General features: G+C 38.4%; 1 protein-coding gene and 1 long non-coding RNA gene across 4 annotated transcripts; one reads left to right on the plus strand and one right to left on the minus strand.

Moving 5' to 3' along the window:
* Nucleotides 1–999: 999 nt before the first annotated feature.
* nr2f2 (nuclear receptor subfamily 2, group F, member 2) lies at nt 1,000–10,016 on the minus strand. Of its 3 annotated transcripts, none has more exons than XM_061894781.1 (3): nt 9,694–10,016; nt 6,614–7,141; nt 1,000–3,113 (listed from the first exon to the last, which is right to left on the minus strand). In XM_061894781.1, the coding sequence occupies exons 1-3, from the start codon at nt 9,728–9,730 to the stop codon at nt 2,839–2,841; spliced, it is 840 nt and encodes a 279-aa protein (XP_061750765.1). In that variant the 5' UTR covers nt 9,731–10,016; the 3' UTR covers nt 1,000–2,838. The 3 variants fall into 3 exon arrangements, with proteins under 3 accessions (XP_061750765.1, XP_061750763.1, XP_061750764.1); XM_061894779.1 differs by lacking the exon at nt 9,694–10,016 and adding an exon at nt 7,559–8,602 and having other exon boundaries at nt 6,614–7,159; XM_061894780.1 differs by lacking the exon at nt 9,694–10,016 and adding an exon at nt 7,559–8,601.
* Nucleotides 8,491–13,376, plus strand: LOC133549403 (uncharacterized). Its single transcript, XR_009806078.1, has 2 exons — nt 8,491–9,558; nt 11,326–13,376. It is a non-coding gene; the product is annotated as an uncharacterized LOC133549403 (long non-coding RNA).
* Nucleotides 13,377–15,391: the final 2,015 nt, after the last annotated feature.

The raw sequence follows: 15,391 nt of genomic DNA on the forward strand, positions 1-15,391 counted from the left end.
TTACAAATTGACTTGCACACACACACACACACACACACACACACACACACACACACACACACACACACACACACACACACACACACACACACACACACACACAATAAATAAAGTTGCAGCTGCTAATGTATAAAGAGTGTTTGCTCTTTGTGTTGAACTGTTGTAGTTCTTCCCTCTGCAGGTAGATGGCACTGTTTCCCTACATTTACACACACTGTGTTTAACACGAGTCATGTCAATCACGTTTATGTCTCACGTTCACGCCAATAATTCACCACATTAGAGGGGTCTTTTATAAATAATTACAACGTGGAATTAATTGAAAATAATGGGATTTGTTAGGAGATATGTGTCATAATGCGATTTGCATATGCGTCATTCATTTTTAGATATGAATTAAAATCAGTACATTTGCTCGGGGTCGTGCGCGTGTCAAAAAGCAGCGTCACGTCACATGAACGTCAAATAAAAGTGACGTTACACTGAGTCACACCTTGTAGAACTTTCCTTTCGTGCAGAAAGCAACAATTCAGAAAGCTCCAACAGACAGTTAAGGCATCCCTGTCATTCATTCATCCATCAATTTTTTTTGCCGCTTATTCCGTCATATATATATATATATATATATATATATATATATATATATATATATATATATATATATATACGTGTGTGTGTGTATGTAGACAAACGCTTTTTAGCATCATCATCATCAACAACATGTTTTAATCAACAGCAGCAAGCCACGCATGCGCACTCACAGCAGCAGCAAAATCAAAAATTGCAGCCTTAATAATCCTTCATTATAAGTATTTCCAGCGTAATTTAAGCCAATAACAATAATAATTATAATTAGTGAGAGGCTCAAGCTCCATTGGGGGGTATTTGAAGGCATCACGCGCAAGAAAAGTGACAAAAATCCGATTAAAAGTGCACCATTAAAGCCAACATGCAGGGAGGTTCGAATTCATTGATGAAAAGAAGCCATGAAAAAGATGGTTCAAATTCATAAATTATAATTTAATACCAAGAACAAATTTACAGCAGAATGCTCGTTTTACAATAAGCTAACACAAACAAACAAACAAGAATCGTGTTCAACTATTATAAACTTTCACACACACTCACATGAATCACTTGCAGTTATAATCATTTAAAAAAAAGTATCTATACGTTATCAATACCCTGCAGTCATATATTTTATATATTTATATAAAAAGGTGGGTTCATAATTACAATCATGTTTCATTCTCTGGTCCTGTGTGTGTTCAATCAGCAGTGATCCCTTTTTGTTTTCTTTTCTGAATTCTTTAAACCACAATTTGCTTCTTTTTTTTTTTTTTGTCGTGGTGAAGAAAAACAAGTGGACGAAAAAACACGCGCACGCGCACACACGCTCTCACACACACACCTTTCAAAAGACCCCCCCACCCCAAAAAAAAAAAAGTTCAAAGAACTCCTTTTTTTAAAAACTGCTCACCCTGTTTTTTTAAGTCCTATGATGAACTCGACTTCTTCTTTTTAAATACAAGGTTTTGTGAAGCGAACGCACAGATTATATCTATACAGCCCCAATGGAAATCATAAAAACATTTACATTTATATAGCAAAGGTAAAATAGGTTAGCGACCTGTGGCCATGCATTCACAGTCTAAATATACATGAAAGCAAATCAGGAATAAAAAAAAACATGTCTTAGTAATAATAATAATAATAATAATAATAATAATAATAATATGTATGTACATTTCAAAACAGAACTTCTCAGTGCTACTATCTAAACTCCATTTTGAAGACGAGAGAGAGAGAGAAAAAAATGGCAACCACAGATTTAATCTTCATCACATATAGCTGGTATAAAAGAAACAAGTTGACCTATATTTACAACAATACTGCCTCGCATCGGCGCGGTTCCATGTTCGATTCCGGCTTTTGAAAAATTGTCCACTTTTTTTTTTCTTTTTTTAATTTTTTTTTTATTTGCGTGTGTGGAGAAGAAATCACGTCATGCTTGTCAGGCACTTAATGCTGAAAAGGGGAGGGTTGTTTAGTCATTTAATACTGCTATTAAACACTACATGGGCTTGGCTTTAAACTTGGGTGACCTTTGACCCCCTCCCCCCAAATAGGGACGCTTGTGGATTTCATTCTAAAAATAAAACAGAGGAAGTGACTGTTTTATTTCAAAACATTTTTTCAACAACGCTAATTTGGGAAGACCAACATTTCAATTTTTAATAATAATGACAAAAAAACTATTTGCATTAAGTGTAACCCTCCCAATGAGAACATAAGTGCGCTTGCAGCATTAAGCCTATAGATTATACGTGTATAATAACTCCTATTGCTGTGGTTGGAATTCTCTCTTTTTTTGTACACGTGTAGAAAAGAACACCACCTGTACTACAGAACAGAACCACATTTTAAGCTGGTTTGGAACCAGCAAAAAAAAAAAAAAAAAAAAGTACAAAAACACTATACATTTGGACACAGGACATTGACTGAATAAAAAGAAAGTTCCCTTATTTTGCCCTCCTTCTTTTTGTTTTTACCCAAATGCACTTATTAATACTTGAAATGTACTCATAATAGTTTGTTCTTCCATTAAAAAACAACAAAGTTATTCAGTCTGTCCTTCTTCACAGTTCATGAAAGCAGCATCAAGCTTGCCTTTTTTTCTTCCAATATTCCTTCCACAAAAAGCAGCAGCTATCATTGTGTAGTCTCTCAGCACCCTTCCTCACAACACTCACACACACACACACACATCCACGCACACACACACACACACACACACACACACAGCATCATGTGTGTGTGTTTGTCGCTGCATGTCCTTTACTGAATGGACATGTAAGGCCAGTTAAAACTGCTCCCCGACAGCAACATATCCCTGATGAGAGTTTCAATGGGGGTTTTACCTACCAAGCGGACGAAAAATAATTGTTCAATGACTGAGGAGGAGACGGTGCGCAGGGAGGGCAAGCGCAGGAGCAATTTGCCAAAGCGGGTGGGCTGGTTCGGGTACTGGCTCCTCACATATTCCTCCAGGGCACACTGGGACTTCTCCTGCAAACTTTCCACATGGGCCACGTCCGACAGGCCACAAGCATCTGAGGGAGGAACAAAATGGGTATTTGTGGGGTTTTTTTGTGTATGAATAGCAACTCGTGGGTAATTTTTGTGATAACGTCATTAAACCTATCCATGCAGACCCCCTGGTCTAAGGGAGGAGGGGTGACGTGTGGGGGTGGTTGTGGTGCTTGGGGTGGCGGAGACCTACTGACCTTTGGTGAGCAAAATATTTAATAATATAATAATTTAATAATAATATAATGCATTTTTTTAGGGCAGAGGGTGAACGATAACTATAACTGTATTTCATATATATATATATATATATATATATATATATATATATATATATATATATATATATATATATATATATATATATATATATATATATATATATATGTGTATATATACATATATATATATATATATACACAAACAAACACATGTATATAGGTGCACATTCACCAAGGTAGGGATTTGCAGACTTTGTACGTTTGTAGAAAAGAAAAGAAAAAAAATATATAATCCTTTTTTTAAGTTTACAATTCAGCAAGTTTTATGAAGCATAATTGTAAGCACACTACCACAAAACGAAACATTTTTAGCCTCCGATGTTACGTGTATATATATATATATATATATATATATATATATATATATATATATATATATATATATATATATACGTAAATATATATATATATATATTATATATATACACACACTGTAAGTATACACACAATACATATATATGTATGTGTATATATTTATATATATAAAAATCCATCAATTTTTTACCGCTTATTCCCTTCGGGCTCGCAGGGAGCGCTGGAGCCTATCTTAGCTATATATATATATATATATATATATATATATATATATATATATATATATATATATATATATATATATATATATATATATATATGTATATATTTATACATATATACACAGTATTTATACATACACACAGTACATATGTGTATATATATATATATATATATATATATATATATATATATATATATATATGTGTTTATATATATATATATGTATATATATATATATATATATATATATATATATATATATATATATATATACATACATACATATCTATACACAGTATATATACAGCATTTATACATACACACAGTACACAGTACATATATATATATATATATATAAATATATATATATATATATATGTATATATACGTGTGTGTGTGTAGGTGTATGTATATATATATATATACACACACACCTACACACACACGTATATATATACATATATATATATATATATATATATATATTTACATATATATATGTATACACACACACCCGCATTATATATACAGTATGTATATATGATAATGTTACAAATCATGTGAATACTTTATATATATATATTTATTTATTTGGATGTATATGATAATTGTCACTATTTTTTGAAAGGTGGCTGCAGATGCAATGTAGTACCTCTCATACTAAACATTAATTTATATATGTTTTTAATTGTCTTTTTTCTTTTACAAAAAACAATATATATTTATGTTAAATTATCGCCTAAATAAACAAAGTAATATGAAGCTGACTGCATTTTTTATCAAGTGTGTTTTCTGTAAAAAAAAAAAAACATCAACAACCCACGACTTTGAGAAAGCGACAATTTGTAATTTTAGACATCTCGCAGCGACGGCTCGAAATGTCTAAACACGTCGAACGATAACAGATAAACATAAATAATATTTGTCTGCTAACCCCCTCACATTATCTGCAATAGTTTTTTTTAGTAGATCCCTCAAATTATGCGCAATATTATATTTTCTTGTTAACCCACCGTCACAATGCGTGCACTACTATAGACAATTTTGAGTAACCTACTCACAGTTTGCGCACTATTATAGTCTCATTTTCACTACTACTATAGTGAATGTTTAGTACCTCCCCCTATTATAGTCAATTTTGTGTGCAAGTCCCCCCCTCCCCCACATCACGTGCAAGCCCTCACATTATGTGCACTATTATATTCACTTTATGTGAACTACACTACACACTAAAAAAAATGATGGGTTATTTTGCTAACCCAATTTATGGGTTGCTAGTTTTTTGTTTTTTTTAAGAGCACCACATTTTTGGGGATACACGGGTATTATTTAACTCAATTTCTGGGTTTTTACAAAATTGTGCAACATGCTTTGGGTTGTTTTTCAACGAGTAACCCATTTTTGGGTAAGATGCTTTTTTTCAGTGTATAGGCAATTTTTAGAGTTACCCCCTCACATCATGTGCATTATTATAGTCAATTTTGTGTGCAAGTTCCCCCTTCCCCCACATCACGTGCAAACCCTCACATTATGTGCACTATTATATTCACATTACGTGAACTACACTACACACTAAAAAAAATGATGGGTTATTTTGGTAACCCAATGTATGGGTTGCTATAGTGTTGAGGTCAATGTTGGAGTATTTTTTTTTTTAAAGAGCAGCACATTTTTGGGGTTACACGGGTATCATTTTAACCCAATTTCTGGGTTTTTACAAAATTGTGCACCATTTTTTTGGGTTGTTTTTCAACGAGTTACCCATTTTTGGGTAAGATGCTTTTTTCACTGTTTAGGCAATTTTTGGGGTAACCCCCTCACATCATGTGCATTATTATAGTCAAATTTTGCGTGCAAGTCCCCCCTCCCCCACATCAAGTGCAAACCCTCACATTATGTGCATTATTATATTCACATTACGTGAACTACACTAAAAAAAATTATGGGTTATTTTGGTAACCCAATATATGGGTTGCTATAGTGTTGAGGTCAATGTTGGAGTATTTTTTTAAAGCACATTTTTGGGGTTGCACGGGTATCATTTGAACCCAATTTCTGGGTTTTTACAAAATTGTGCACCATTTTTTGGGTTGTTTTTCAACAAGAAACCCATTTTTGTGTAAGTTGCTTTTTTTCAGTGTATAGGCAATTTTTGGAGTAACCCCCTCTCATCAAGTGCATTATTATAGTCAATTTTGTGTGCAAGTTCCCCCTTCCCCCACATCACGTGCAAACCCTCACATTTTGTGCACTTCTATATTCTTATTACGTGAACTACACTAAAAAAAATGATGGGTTATTTTGGTAACCCAATGTATGGGTTGCTATAGTGTTGAGGTCAATGTTGGAGTATTTTTTTTTTAAAGCGCAGTACATTTTTGGGGTTACACGGGTATCATTTTAACCCAATTTCTGGGTTTTTACAAAATTGTGCACCATTTTTTTGGGGTTGTTTGTCAATAACCCATTTTTGGGTAAGATGCTTTTTTTCAGTGTATAGGTAATTTTCGGAGTAACCCCCTCACATCATGTGCATTATTATAGTCAAATTTTGGGGTAACCCCTCCCCCATACTCCCTCCGCCCCCTGCACACCATTAATATCCGTCATTGTCCACCAGCATGATGGATGCACGACAGAAAAAAACCCCAAATACATTACGTGCAAGCCATTATTGTTGTTATTAATTGCCTTTCCCTGCTCACCTGTGGTGAAGAGCACGATGGCCTTGAGGCAACTGTACTCGGCCGAGTCGACGTGCAGGGCCTTGAGCTTCTCCACTTGCTCCTGGAAGATCCGAATGTGGTCCATGAAGGCCACCACCCTGTCTGCGGACATGGGCGAGGCGTGCAGGCCCGCCGCCGCCAGCAGAGGGGCGACGTGCAGCGGCATGGAGCACTGCGCCGCGTTGAGTACAAACAGCTCGCTCCACGTCAGCCGCAGCAGGGCCACCTGGTCGGTGATCTGCAGGTCCGGGAAGAAGGGAATATTCCTGGCCCACTCCACGGCGCTGAAGAGCATCCGGGCTGCCAGTTCGCAAATGTTCTCGATGCCCATGATGTTGTTGGGCTGCATGCACTGGCTGCCATAGCGGGACGTGGGGTAGGGCTCCGCGCGCAGCAGCAGCGAGATATATCCCGATAGGTAGGAGTGGCAGTGCAGGGGGTCCCCGTTGGTCAAGGCGAACTGGCCGTGGTGAGGCTGCGTGGGTGGCACCCGTCCCCTTTGCACAGCTGCAGTAAAAAGAGAGACTACAGATATTGAAACCTGAATCCATTAAGCATTGTCAATTATGACATATTGGTCCATTTTATCACCAATTAACGATTTTTTTCATGCATTTATGTAATAATCCACGCACATATTCAACAAAGGCTCGCGCCCTCCTTTTAATCCATCATTGTGTATATCGTGCACAAACGCCATTTTGCTATCGTGACATTTTGGGAATATTAGCGATGCAGTCGAAGGGTTGTTATATATGGTGACGACGGGGGGGAAGACATAGACAGACATTTAAAAAAAAAAAAAAAGATCCAGCAGGGCACCGACTCAAGCCTCGGCTCAAGGCGGCGCCGGAGCACGCCTTCGCCGGCCAGCTTGAGAGGGAGCGCGCCGCCGGATCGCGGAGTAAACAAGAGTCTCAATACCTTCCCGTCTCATGCCGACCTTGAGGCATTTCTTGAGGCGGCAGTACTGACACTGATTGCGGTGGTGCTGGTCGATGGGACAGTTCCGGTTGGCCCGGCATGTGTACGTCAGGTTCCGCCGCACGCTGCGCTTGAAGAAGCTCTTGCAGCCCTCGCAGGTGAACTGGCCGTAATGTTTGCCGCTCGACTTGTCGCCGCACACCACGCACTCGATGTGCTGCGGCTGCTTCTCCGGCTGCTGCTGCTGCGAGCCCTGGCTGCCCGGCGTCGACTGCGCGTTGTTGGGGCCCCCCTGCACCGGCGTCTGCGGGGTCGGCGGCGCGACCTGCGAGGCTGTCAGACCCAGCTGGCCCGCCTGTGCGCCGGCCAGGGTGAGTCCGCCTTGGGTCTGCGAGGAAAGGGCGCCTTGGGTGTCAGCCACGTCGTCCTGGGAGCCTCTCCACACTACCATTGCCATATCTGCCTATCAGTCAACGAAAAGGGAAACTTTTCTCCGCTTCCGTTTTGTCTCTTTTTCTTCGCTCGTTTTTTTTTTTTTTTTTTTGCTTTCTCTCTCTCTCTCTTTCTCACTCTCTCTCTCTCTCTCTCTCTCCTCGCTGGGAAATGTCACCGCCGACGCTGCGCTCCACTCCCGAAATGAGTCGACTGGAGCGGGTGGAAGAGGAGGCTCCTACAGGCAGCCATCCAGCACCCCCATCGGCGGGGAAGGTGGGCCGAGAAGCGGAACAAGCTGCATGGAGGAGGGGGTGCGGAGAAGGATGGGTTCTTCCAAGTCTTGAAGAAATCACACCAAAAAAATCGTCTTCTTCTGCAAATAGTATTATTATTATTATCGGAGATCCCACCTTTTTTTTCACCCAAAATCCGGATCTTCTTTTTCCGCGCAAAAAAAAAAAGGAATCAAAGTGATCAAATATGTTAAAAAGGCAAAAGGAGGTTAGGAAGTGATTGGGTTTAGGAGCCCGGCTGGCAGAATGCTTTCTCTGTGATCAGCTCACTGAGCTCTCTATATAGTGAACTTTGACACGACTGCTGCAACTTAGCACACGTTACCATGGCGACGCGCTGCCATATAAGGAAGGCGAGTGTGTTTGACTGGTCAGAGCTCAGGGACCTCCCCCCGCACCTCATTGGCTGAGCGGCACTTGTGCTACTTGGTGCCTCGCCAAGAGGGACCGCCGTGTGGAGGTCGAGCGAGGGCCGCTGGGTCCTAAAGCGAGACGTGTTCGCTCCATGTAGAGGAAAGAGCAAGGAAAGTGTGGAAAAAAAACAAACATGTACACTTCACTTCATCTGTTTTCTTTTTTCAAACATGCAAAGGAGGCAAAAATGGTAGAACATGGGTACAAATAATTGCTATATACGGCCAAATTGATAATTGCCTATACAAATCTAAATTTTAAGACGTTATGACTGATGGATGTTCAAAGTTGTCAATAGAGTTTTTATTTATTTTTTTCCAAAGGAGAGGCTATGACCTCCCTCATCACACTTGGACTGAACCTGGATTTTTTGTGTGTGTGTGCGTGTATGCGTGCATGTGTGATCATTGCTGCAAGCTTTGTCCCCCTCAACACAGTGTCCGGCTGCCCCCTAGCGTACGAAAGTATACTGCAGCTCAAGCTAAGCCTCAAGTCGGAGGAGTCATTCCTGCAAACGCAGCCTGCTTCAGTCTTTTGCTCTCTTCTGCCTCGATCTAACTCAGCAGCGATCCTCTTCGTTTTTTGTTTTTTAAATTATCATTATTAATAATTTAAATTATACCGGACCACGTGGTGATTAGATGCATTCACGGTTTCACAAATTGGATTTACTTGTTTTGTTATTTTTTATTATTATCCTTTTTTTTTTTTTTTGCTACTACGCCGCGCCTTTTTTAAACTACTTTATCGCAGATCAAATTGTTTGCATGACTTTGTTGGTTGTATTTGCAGATCGTGTACATCTGTACATAAACATGGAGGGGAAAAAAAACAACCGTATAATTGGGTCCAAAAGGGGTAAGTATACATTTTGCACACTAGCTATAATCAGGATAGCTATATGTTTTTTTTTAATTAAATGCCATACCTCCACGGGCTTGCATTTTGCTGATTATTACATCCGTGGTAGTGTTTATGTCCACGCACACCTACCAAACGTGTATGGCTCGTCCGTGGCAGCCGCCTGCATCTTCCTTCTCTCCTAAAAACCTTAATTTAGTCTTCTGTCTTTTCGACTCAAAGTGACAGTGAACTTATCCTCCTCCGGTACATAAAAAGAAAAAAAAAGAAAAAAAATTAAAAATATATATTTTGTTTATTGCAAAACATGTCTGAATGTGCAAAAAAAAAGGAGAAAAAAAGCCAGACTTGTGGCTAATTGCACATAAATAAAAGTATAAAAAGCTTGTCCAAAATTATGTGCTGCAAGAAAGAAGTTTATAGATCCCCCAACGTCTTTTCTCTCCTTACCACCGCCTGCAAAAACGCTGCTTTGTGTGTGCGTGTCGTGCAGGAGCGAGGGAGGGGTGGTGAGAGGAGGAGGAGGTGGTGGTGGAGGAGGTGGGGGTGGGGGCACCTGTCTCTATGTACGGAGAGCGCGCATTATGATTTATATTTACATTTAATGCATGACGATATATTTGTACTTTCAATGCACTGAAGCACGCATTATGATATATTCTTACGTTTGATGCATTTACGCATGCGTGTTAGTGCATTTAAGCATGCAAATATGCCAGAGCCGTGACGTCTAATTAGCCCACTATTGCACAATTTAGTAATGTAGTCATCAAAATGTGTATTTGCTGCTGGAATAACAATCTGTTTTGCACACCTATTTTAATAACATGCAATTAAACCGTCTAAAAAATAGGATGAATTCATTTTAGAGATGAAAAAAAAAATAACCTCGTAAAAAAATACAGTGTAAATTATGAACAATGTTATTATTATTGGGTGTTTGGATGTGAGTGTTGTCCCTGCAGGCAGCGTGATGATGGGTAAACATGTGTGCGCAATAATCGATTAAGACCAGACAGGAGGATGTCGCCTGCAGTTAATATTTTCTGATCACACATTAGTTAACAATTGTCCATATTACGGGGATTTTTGTTAAAAAAAATAAAATGATTTGCACGAATTGAAAATTATTTAGAAACATTTTAAAGCAATGTGCACTTTTTGATGTCATTTTTACACTACGAGAACAAATTCAAATGATAACTACAGCGTAACATAAATTGAATGATAAAAAAATAACATTATTTGCACAAATGAAAATTATTTAAAAAATACTTCAAATGAATGTGCACTTTTTGATGTTATTTTTACACAATGAGAAAAAATAAAAATGAAAACCATACCATAACATAAATTGAATGATTAAAAAAATAACATTATTTGCACAAATTACAATTATTTCGAAACATATTTTGAATCAATGTGCACTTTTAGATGTTATTTTTACACTAGGACAACAAATAAAAATAAAAACTACAACATAGCATACAATGAATAATAAAAAAAAACATTACTTACACAAATTAAAAATATATAGAAAAATATTTTGAATTAATGTCCACTTTTAGATGTTAATTTTACACATTGAGAAAACATTAAAATAAAAACTACAACATTAAGTTTCACTGTGAGAAAAAAAGAAAAAGAAAAACTACAACATTAAGTGGTATTATTTGCTCCTCATAATCATAAAAATTGACACTTTAAAAACATATTAAAATAAGGAGAGGAGGTGACGTTAATCTTATCTGTGCTTTCACCAAGTCCTCCATGCAGATAGCGGGACACTGACCCCCGAGGTCTCCCAAGTTCCCGGCCCGGTTAACCCCTCTGGAGCCGCGCAGGAGCAAAGGTTAACCTGACTAATCAACTTGAAGAGTGGGATTGAATGAAGGTGAAGTCAACTGCAGCGGCCACTTAATACAAGACCGACGCACAGCAGGAAAGAAACAGGTAAATACCATCATTAGCATTATAATTGGACATTTAATTCAACTTTTAACGATTATTTTTTTGTTTTGTTTTTATATGGTGTATTGTTTATACCAAAATGTAATTATCATTCAGTTGTATCAAGTTTCATTTGTGAAAAATTCAAAATGATGCATATTCTATTCAGTTGATATTAATAATAGTATACAGTAAACATGTGTGTTTCCGTCAAAAAGGTAGAATTTTGCACATTGTGGTTGTCGATGTGCACTTCCTGAGAGGTGAAGTTCAGTTTGCCAATTTATTCTCCAAACAAGAATAAAAACATTGAGATACAATTAAAATATGTTCCCCCATCACTAAATCATCTAACACACGAATCAGTCATAATCATAATCACCTGATACGTGTCAATATTAAGCATATTTAAGGTGTTTCTAACATTTACACCCTCTTTTTTTGACCACTTTGACAATGCGATAATAAACATATTTTATCAGTCAACAACGACGCAGCGCTTGCATTGAGACTGTGCAGGTGTGCCTAATGTTGGTGCTCCATAATAGTCTCGCCTCGTGCTAACCTTTGACTTAAATAGTCCTTGATGATGCTTCACACTGATGTAGAAAGGCTTGCGCGCAACAAACACACGTGTTGTGTGTCCATACATAAAGAGTTGATCCATGCATATTAAGACTTGGTGTGTGTGTGTGTGTGTGCCCAGAGGGCCGCTATCTAAAAAGGCAATAAATTCCAGAAAGCTCCACTGTTCCGTATGCCAATGATAGATTATAGTGCCAATTTGCAGGGAAAGGGATCAATTTGTTTCAATGATCACTCTTTAGGCCCACTGCCAGCCTACTCTTCATGTGTTTGTATAAAGCCGCTCGTTCCAATCACCAGCTCGCCACTGAATAAAAGTAGGCGCCACAAAGCGAGGAGGACGGCAGGTCGGCCCGCTCAAGACTGTCGTGATGATGACGTCTCCAGGCAACAGAGGTCACAGGTCGTAGTCTCCACTATAGTCGCTGCGAATTCTATGCGAAGTGAAACCCCCCCTAAGAAGACCTGCCGGAGTGCCCTTGGGCCCGGCTGTGCAGACGGACTAGTCCTCTCTCTGTCCCCCCCCCCTCCTCGTCCCCCTGCTTTTTTGGGGAAAAAAGTTTTTTTCATGAAAAAAGACAAGAGAGGAGAAACAAGCCCACATGTGCCCCCAAAGGCAGACAGCAGGCAGCAGACAGTGTATTGAATTGCAGTAACTCGAGGTGTAGTGTGTGGAAAAAGTGTGTGCATTTGAGGGCTCACTCCGGCTTCCCGTCGGAGTCGTTAAGGTTGCATTTTAATTGCTAGATCATTCCATCGTGGTAATTGTCGCTGCCACACCTTTATTGTGTTGCAGTGTGTGTGTTTTATTGGCTGTTCGTTAACTTAGTGATCATAAAACACCAACAAATGAACTCCGTCTTTTTTCTTTACAATAACAATATATTTTTGTTCATTTTTAGTTCTTGATTGCCAATACAAGAGCTCATGTGTGATATTATTGTTCTTGTATTGTGGTGGATATTTTTGTAGCTAAAAAAAAGGGTTGCAACATATTACAAACACCTTTCAGGGCAATCACAATAGTAAACACACTGTTTACATGTGAGATATTAATATTAATGATGCCATTATTTTTTAGAATTGTTGTGTGCTGTGTCCAGCTCGTGCATATGAGGTGTTAAATACTTTATACCCTGTTTAATACACGTTTCATTTTTCAGATGACTTTGCGACATTTTTTCAATAAATTATTTTATTTATTTGCATATTATATATACATTCTGTATGGCTGTTTTTAGTGTATAGACTGTATATAAATAAAGTGTTTTTGCACCCCAGTTGGACTATTTTTTCATTTTATTGTTTCTGTTCACTAACATAAGAGTGATGAACAAACACAAAAAACACTCCTACTTATTAGTATTTCTGCAAATATCAATAGGACAAGACATTCATTCTATAGATCAGGGGTAGGGAACCTTTTTGGCTGAGAAATGTATTTCCGTGAGAGCCATATAACATTTTTTAACACTGAATACAACTAAATGCGTGCATTTTTAAGACCAACGTTTTGAGAGTATAATAAGTCTCTAATTGTTTTTAACAACATTGTTATTCTAAAGTTAACCAATAATAAATATAATACTTCTTACCATTAATGCGACATCTTGGACAGGTGCGATAGAAAATGGATGGTAGGATTAAAATGCATGAGAATGTTTTGTAATTTGAACGTTTTTTAAACACTGCGATTACCAGCGGAATTATTAATTACTTATCGTGTTAAGCAATGTCAGCTAAGATTTATCTGAGAGCCAGATGCAATCATCTAAAGAGCCACAACTGGTTCTAGAGCCATAGGTTCCCTACCCCTGCTATAGATGAAAGTGACATGACACTTAATTTGAAGTTATTTGTTTTGTTTTGTCCGTTTTGTATTAAAACAAATACTTAGTCTTCACTTGGTGGTCAGCAAATGTTTGAAAATAAAATAAAAAGGAAATTAATATAATTATAATAATAATATAATAATAATTGAAACATTGCCTCACTATGAGGCAGTAGAGGCGTGTGAAAGAAAGTTAATGATGTTAATAATAATTAAAAAAATATATATGTTTGTTAGATATGATAATGATTGCACATTGTAAAAAAAAAAAAAGTCCTGGTGTTAAAAGTGTGCATTTGCGAGTATTTTTGAGACTACAGACATGTCTCCGGAGGCCACGTACAGTAGAAGGTTATTTTATAGCTGACAACATGAGACTCCCTGGAGGATGTCGTAGACTTTACGCCATACCATCGATGGTACAATGAGAGAGGGAGGGGGGTTGTTATGGACATTTGATAGTGCAACAGAGGTTAAAAAAACTCGCTTTTGTGCTCCCCAAGGTGTAAATGAGTTCTTCTTCTGAGATATGATTTATGCTTGCACTGCACTCGACTTAAATATCCTACAATAGTTTACACCGCTTAGGGGATGAGCTGCTCAACAAGTACACACATGCAACCATGAAAAGGGAATTTGTTAGGATGATGAGCTCGGGCGTGTGACTTATAGGTGAATGAAAACGACATCGGTGGCTGCCAGAGCGCAGGCGTAACACGAGCAAACGCACAATGGCGTTATAAACGGGTGTAGTGTTTGCCACAACGGCGTCAAACGCCGCAGCGAGACGAGCCCCCGGGACAACGCAGGGAGGCGAGAGCGACTCATTTGATTTCAAATATCGAGAAGACGTGGCAAAAAAAACCCAAAGACAAAGCAAAACACAAGCGGGGGTGATACGTACTTGTGTTTGCTTAGTTAAGGTATAGTAAGTGCATATTTTCACTCAGTTTATGCGTGCCTTCACTTCATTAAATAACAACACTGCAACTTTCCCGACATTGTGGATTATCTTGAGTTCTGTTTTATTGATGTTATGTAAGCTGGCAGTAATCAATAACTGGCGGGTTGCATGGCTGCATTAATTATCATATGAGTAGAACCGGCACATGAGCAAACCTTGTGGGCTTTGACTGTGTGGATTATTTTCAGTCGTTGTGCTTGATTTTTTTATGTGGCAAAGTGGCGGTTGTTGTTAAAAACTTGTGGAAGGAGGAGTTATTTCGGTCACGGCAAATAGTTTTAATTTGCTTCTGCATGAGCGAGGTCTGCTGTGGCTTATTTTGAGTCCATCCATCCATTTTCTACCGCTTATTCCCTTTTGGGGTCGCGGGGGGCGCTGGCGCCTATCTCAGCTACAATAGGGCGGAAGGCAGGGTACACCCTGGACAAGTCGCTATCTCATCACAGGGCCAACACAGATAGACAGACAACATTCACATTCACACACTAGGGCCAATTTAG

The sequence above is a fragment of the Nerophis ophidion genome, linkage group LG03 (assembly GCF_033978795.1).
Source record: "Nerophis ophidion isolate RoL-2023_Sa linkage group LG03, RoL_Noph_v1.0, whole genome shotgun sequence".
In the NCBI taxonomy this organism is placed as follows: Eukaryota; Metazoa; Chordata; class Actinopteri; order Syngnathiformes; family Syngnathidae; genus Nerophis; species Nerophis ophidion.

What these genes read in the sequence shown, in the direction of transcription:
- nr2f2 (XM_061894779.1), bottom strand. Translation starts at nt 8,015, where the DNA reads ATGGCAATGGTAGTGTGGAGAGGCTCCCAGGACGACGTGGCTGACACC. An exon ending in GGTCGGCATGAGACGGGAAG is followed by an intron (nt 7,160 to 7,558) that starts GTATTGAGACTC and finishes CAATATCTGTAG; the next exon opens with TCTCTCTTTTTACTGCAGCT. An exon ending in CATCGTGCTCTTCACCACAG is followed by an intron (nt 3,114 to 6,613) that starts GTGAGCAGGGAA and finishes TTCCTCCCTCAG; the next exon opens with ATGCTTGTGGCCTGTCGGAC.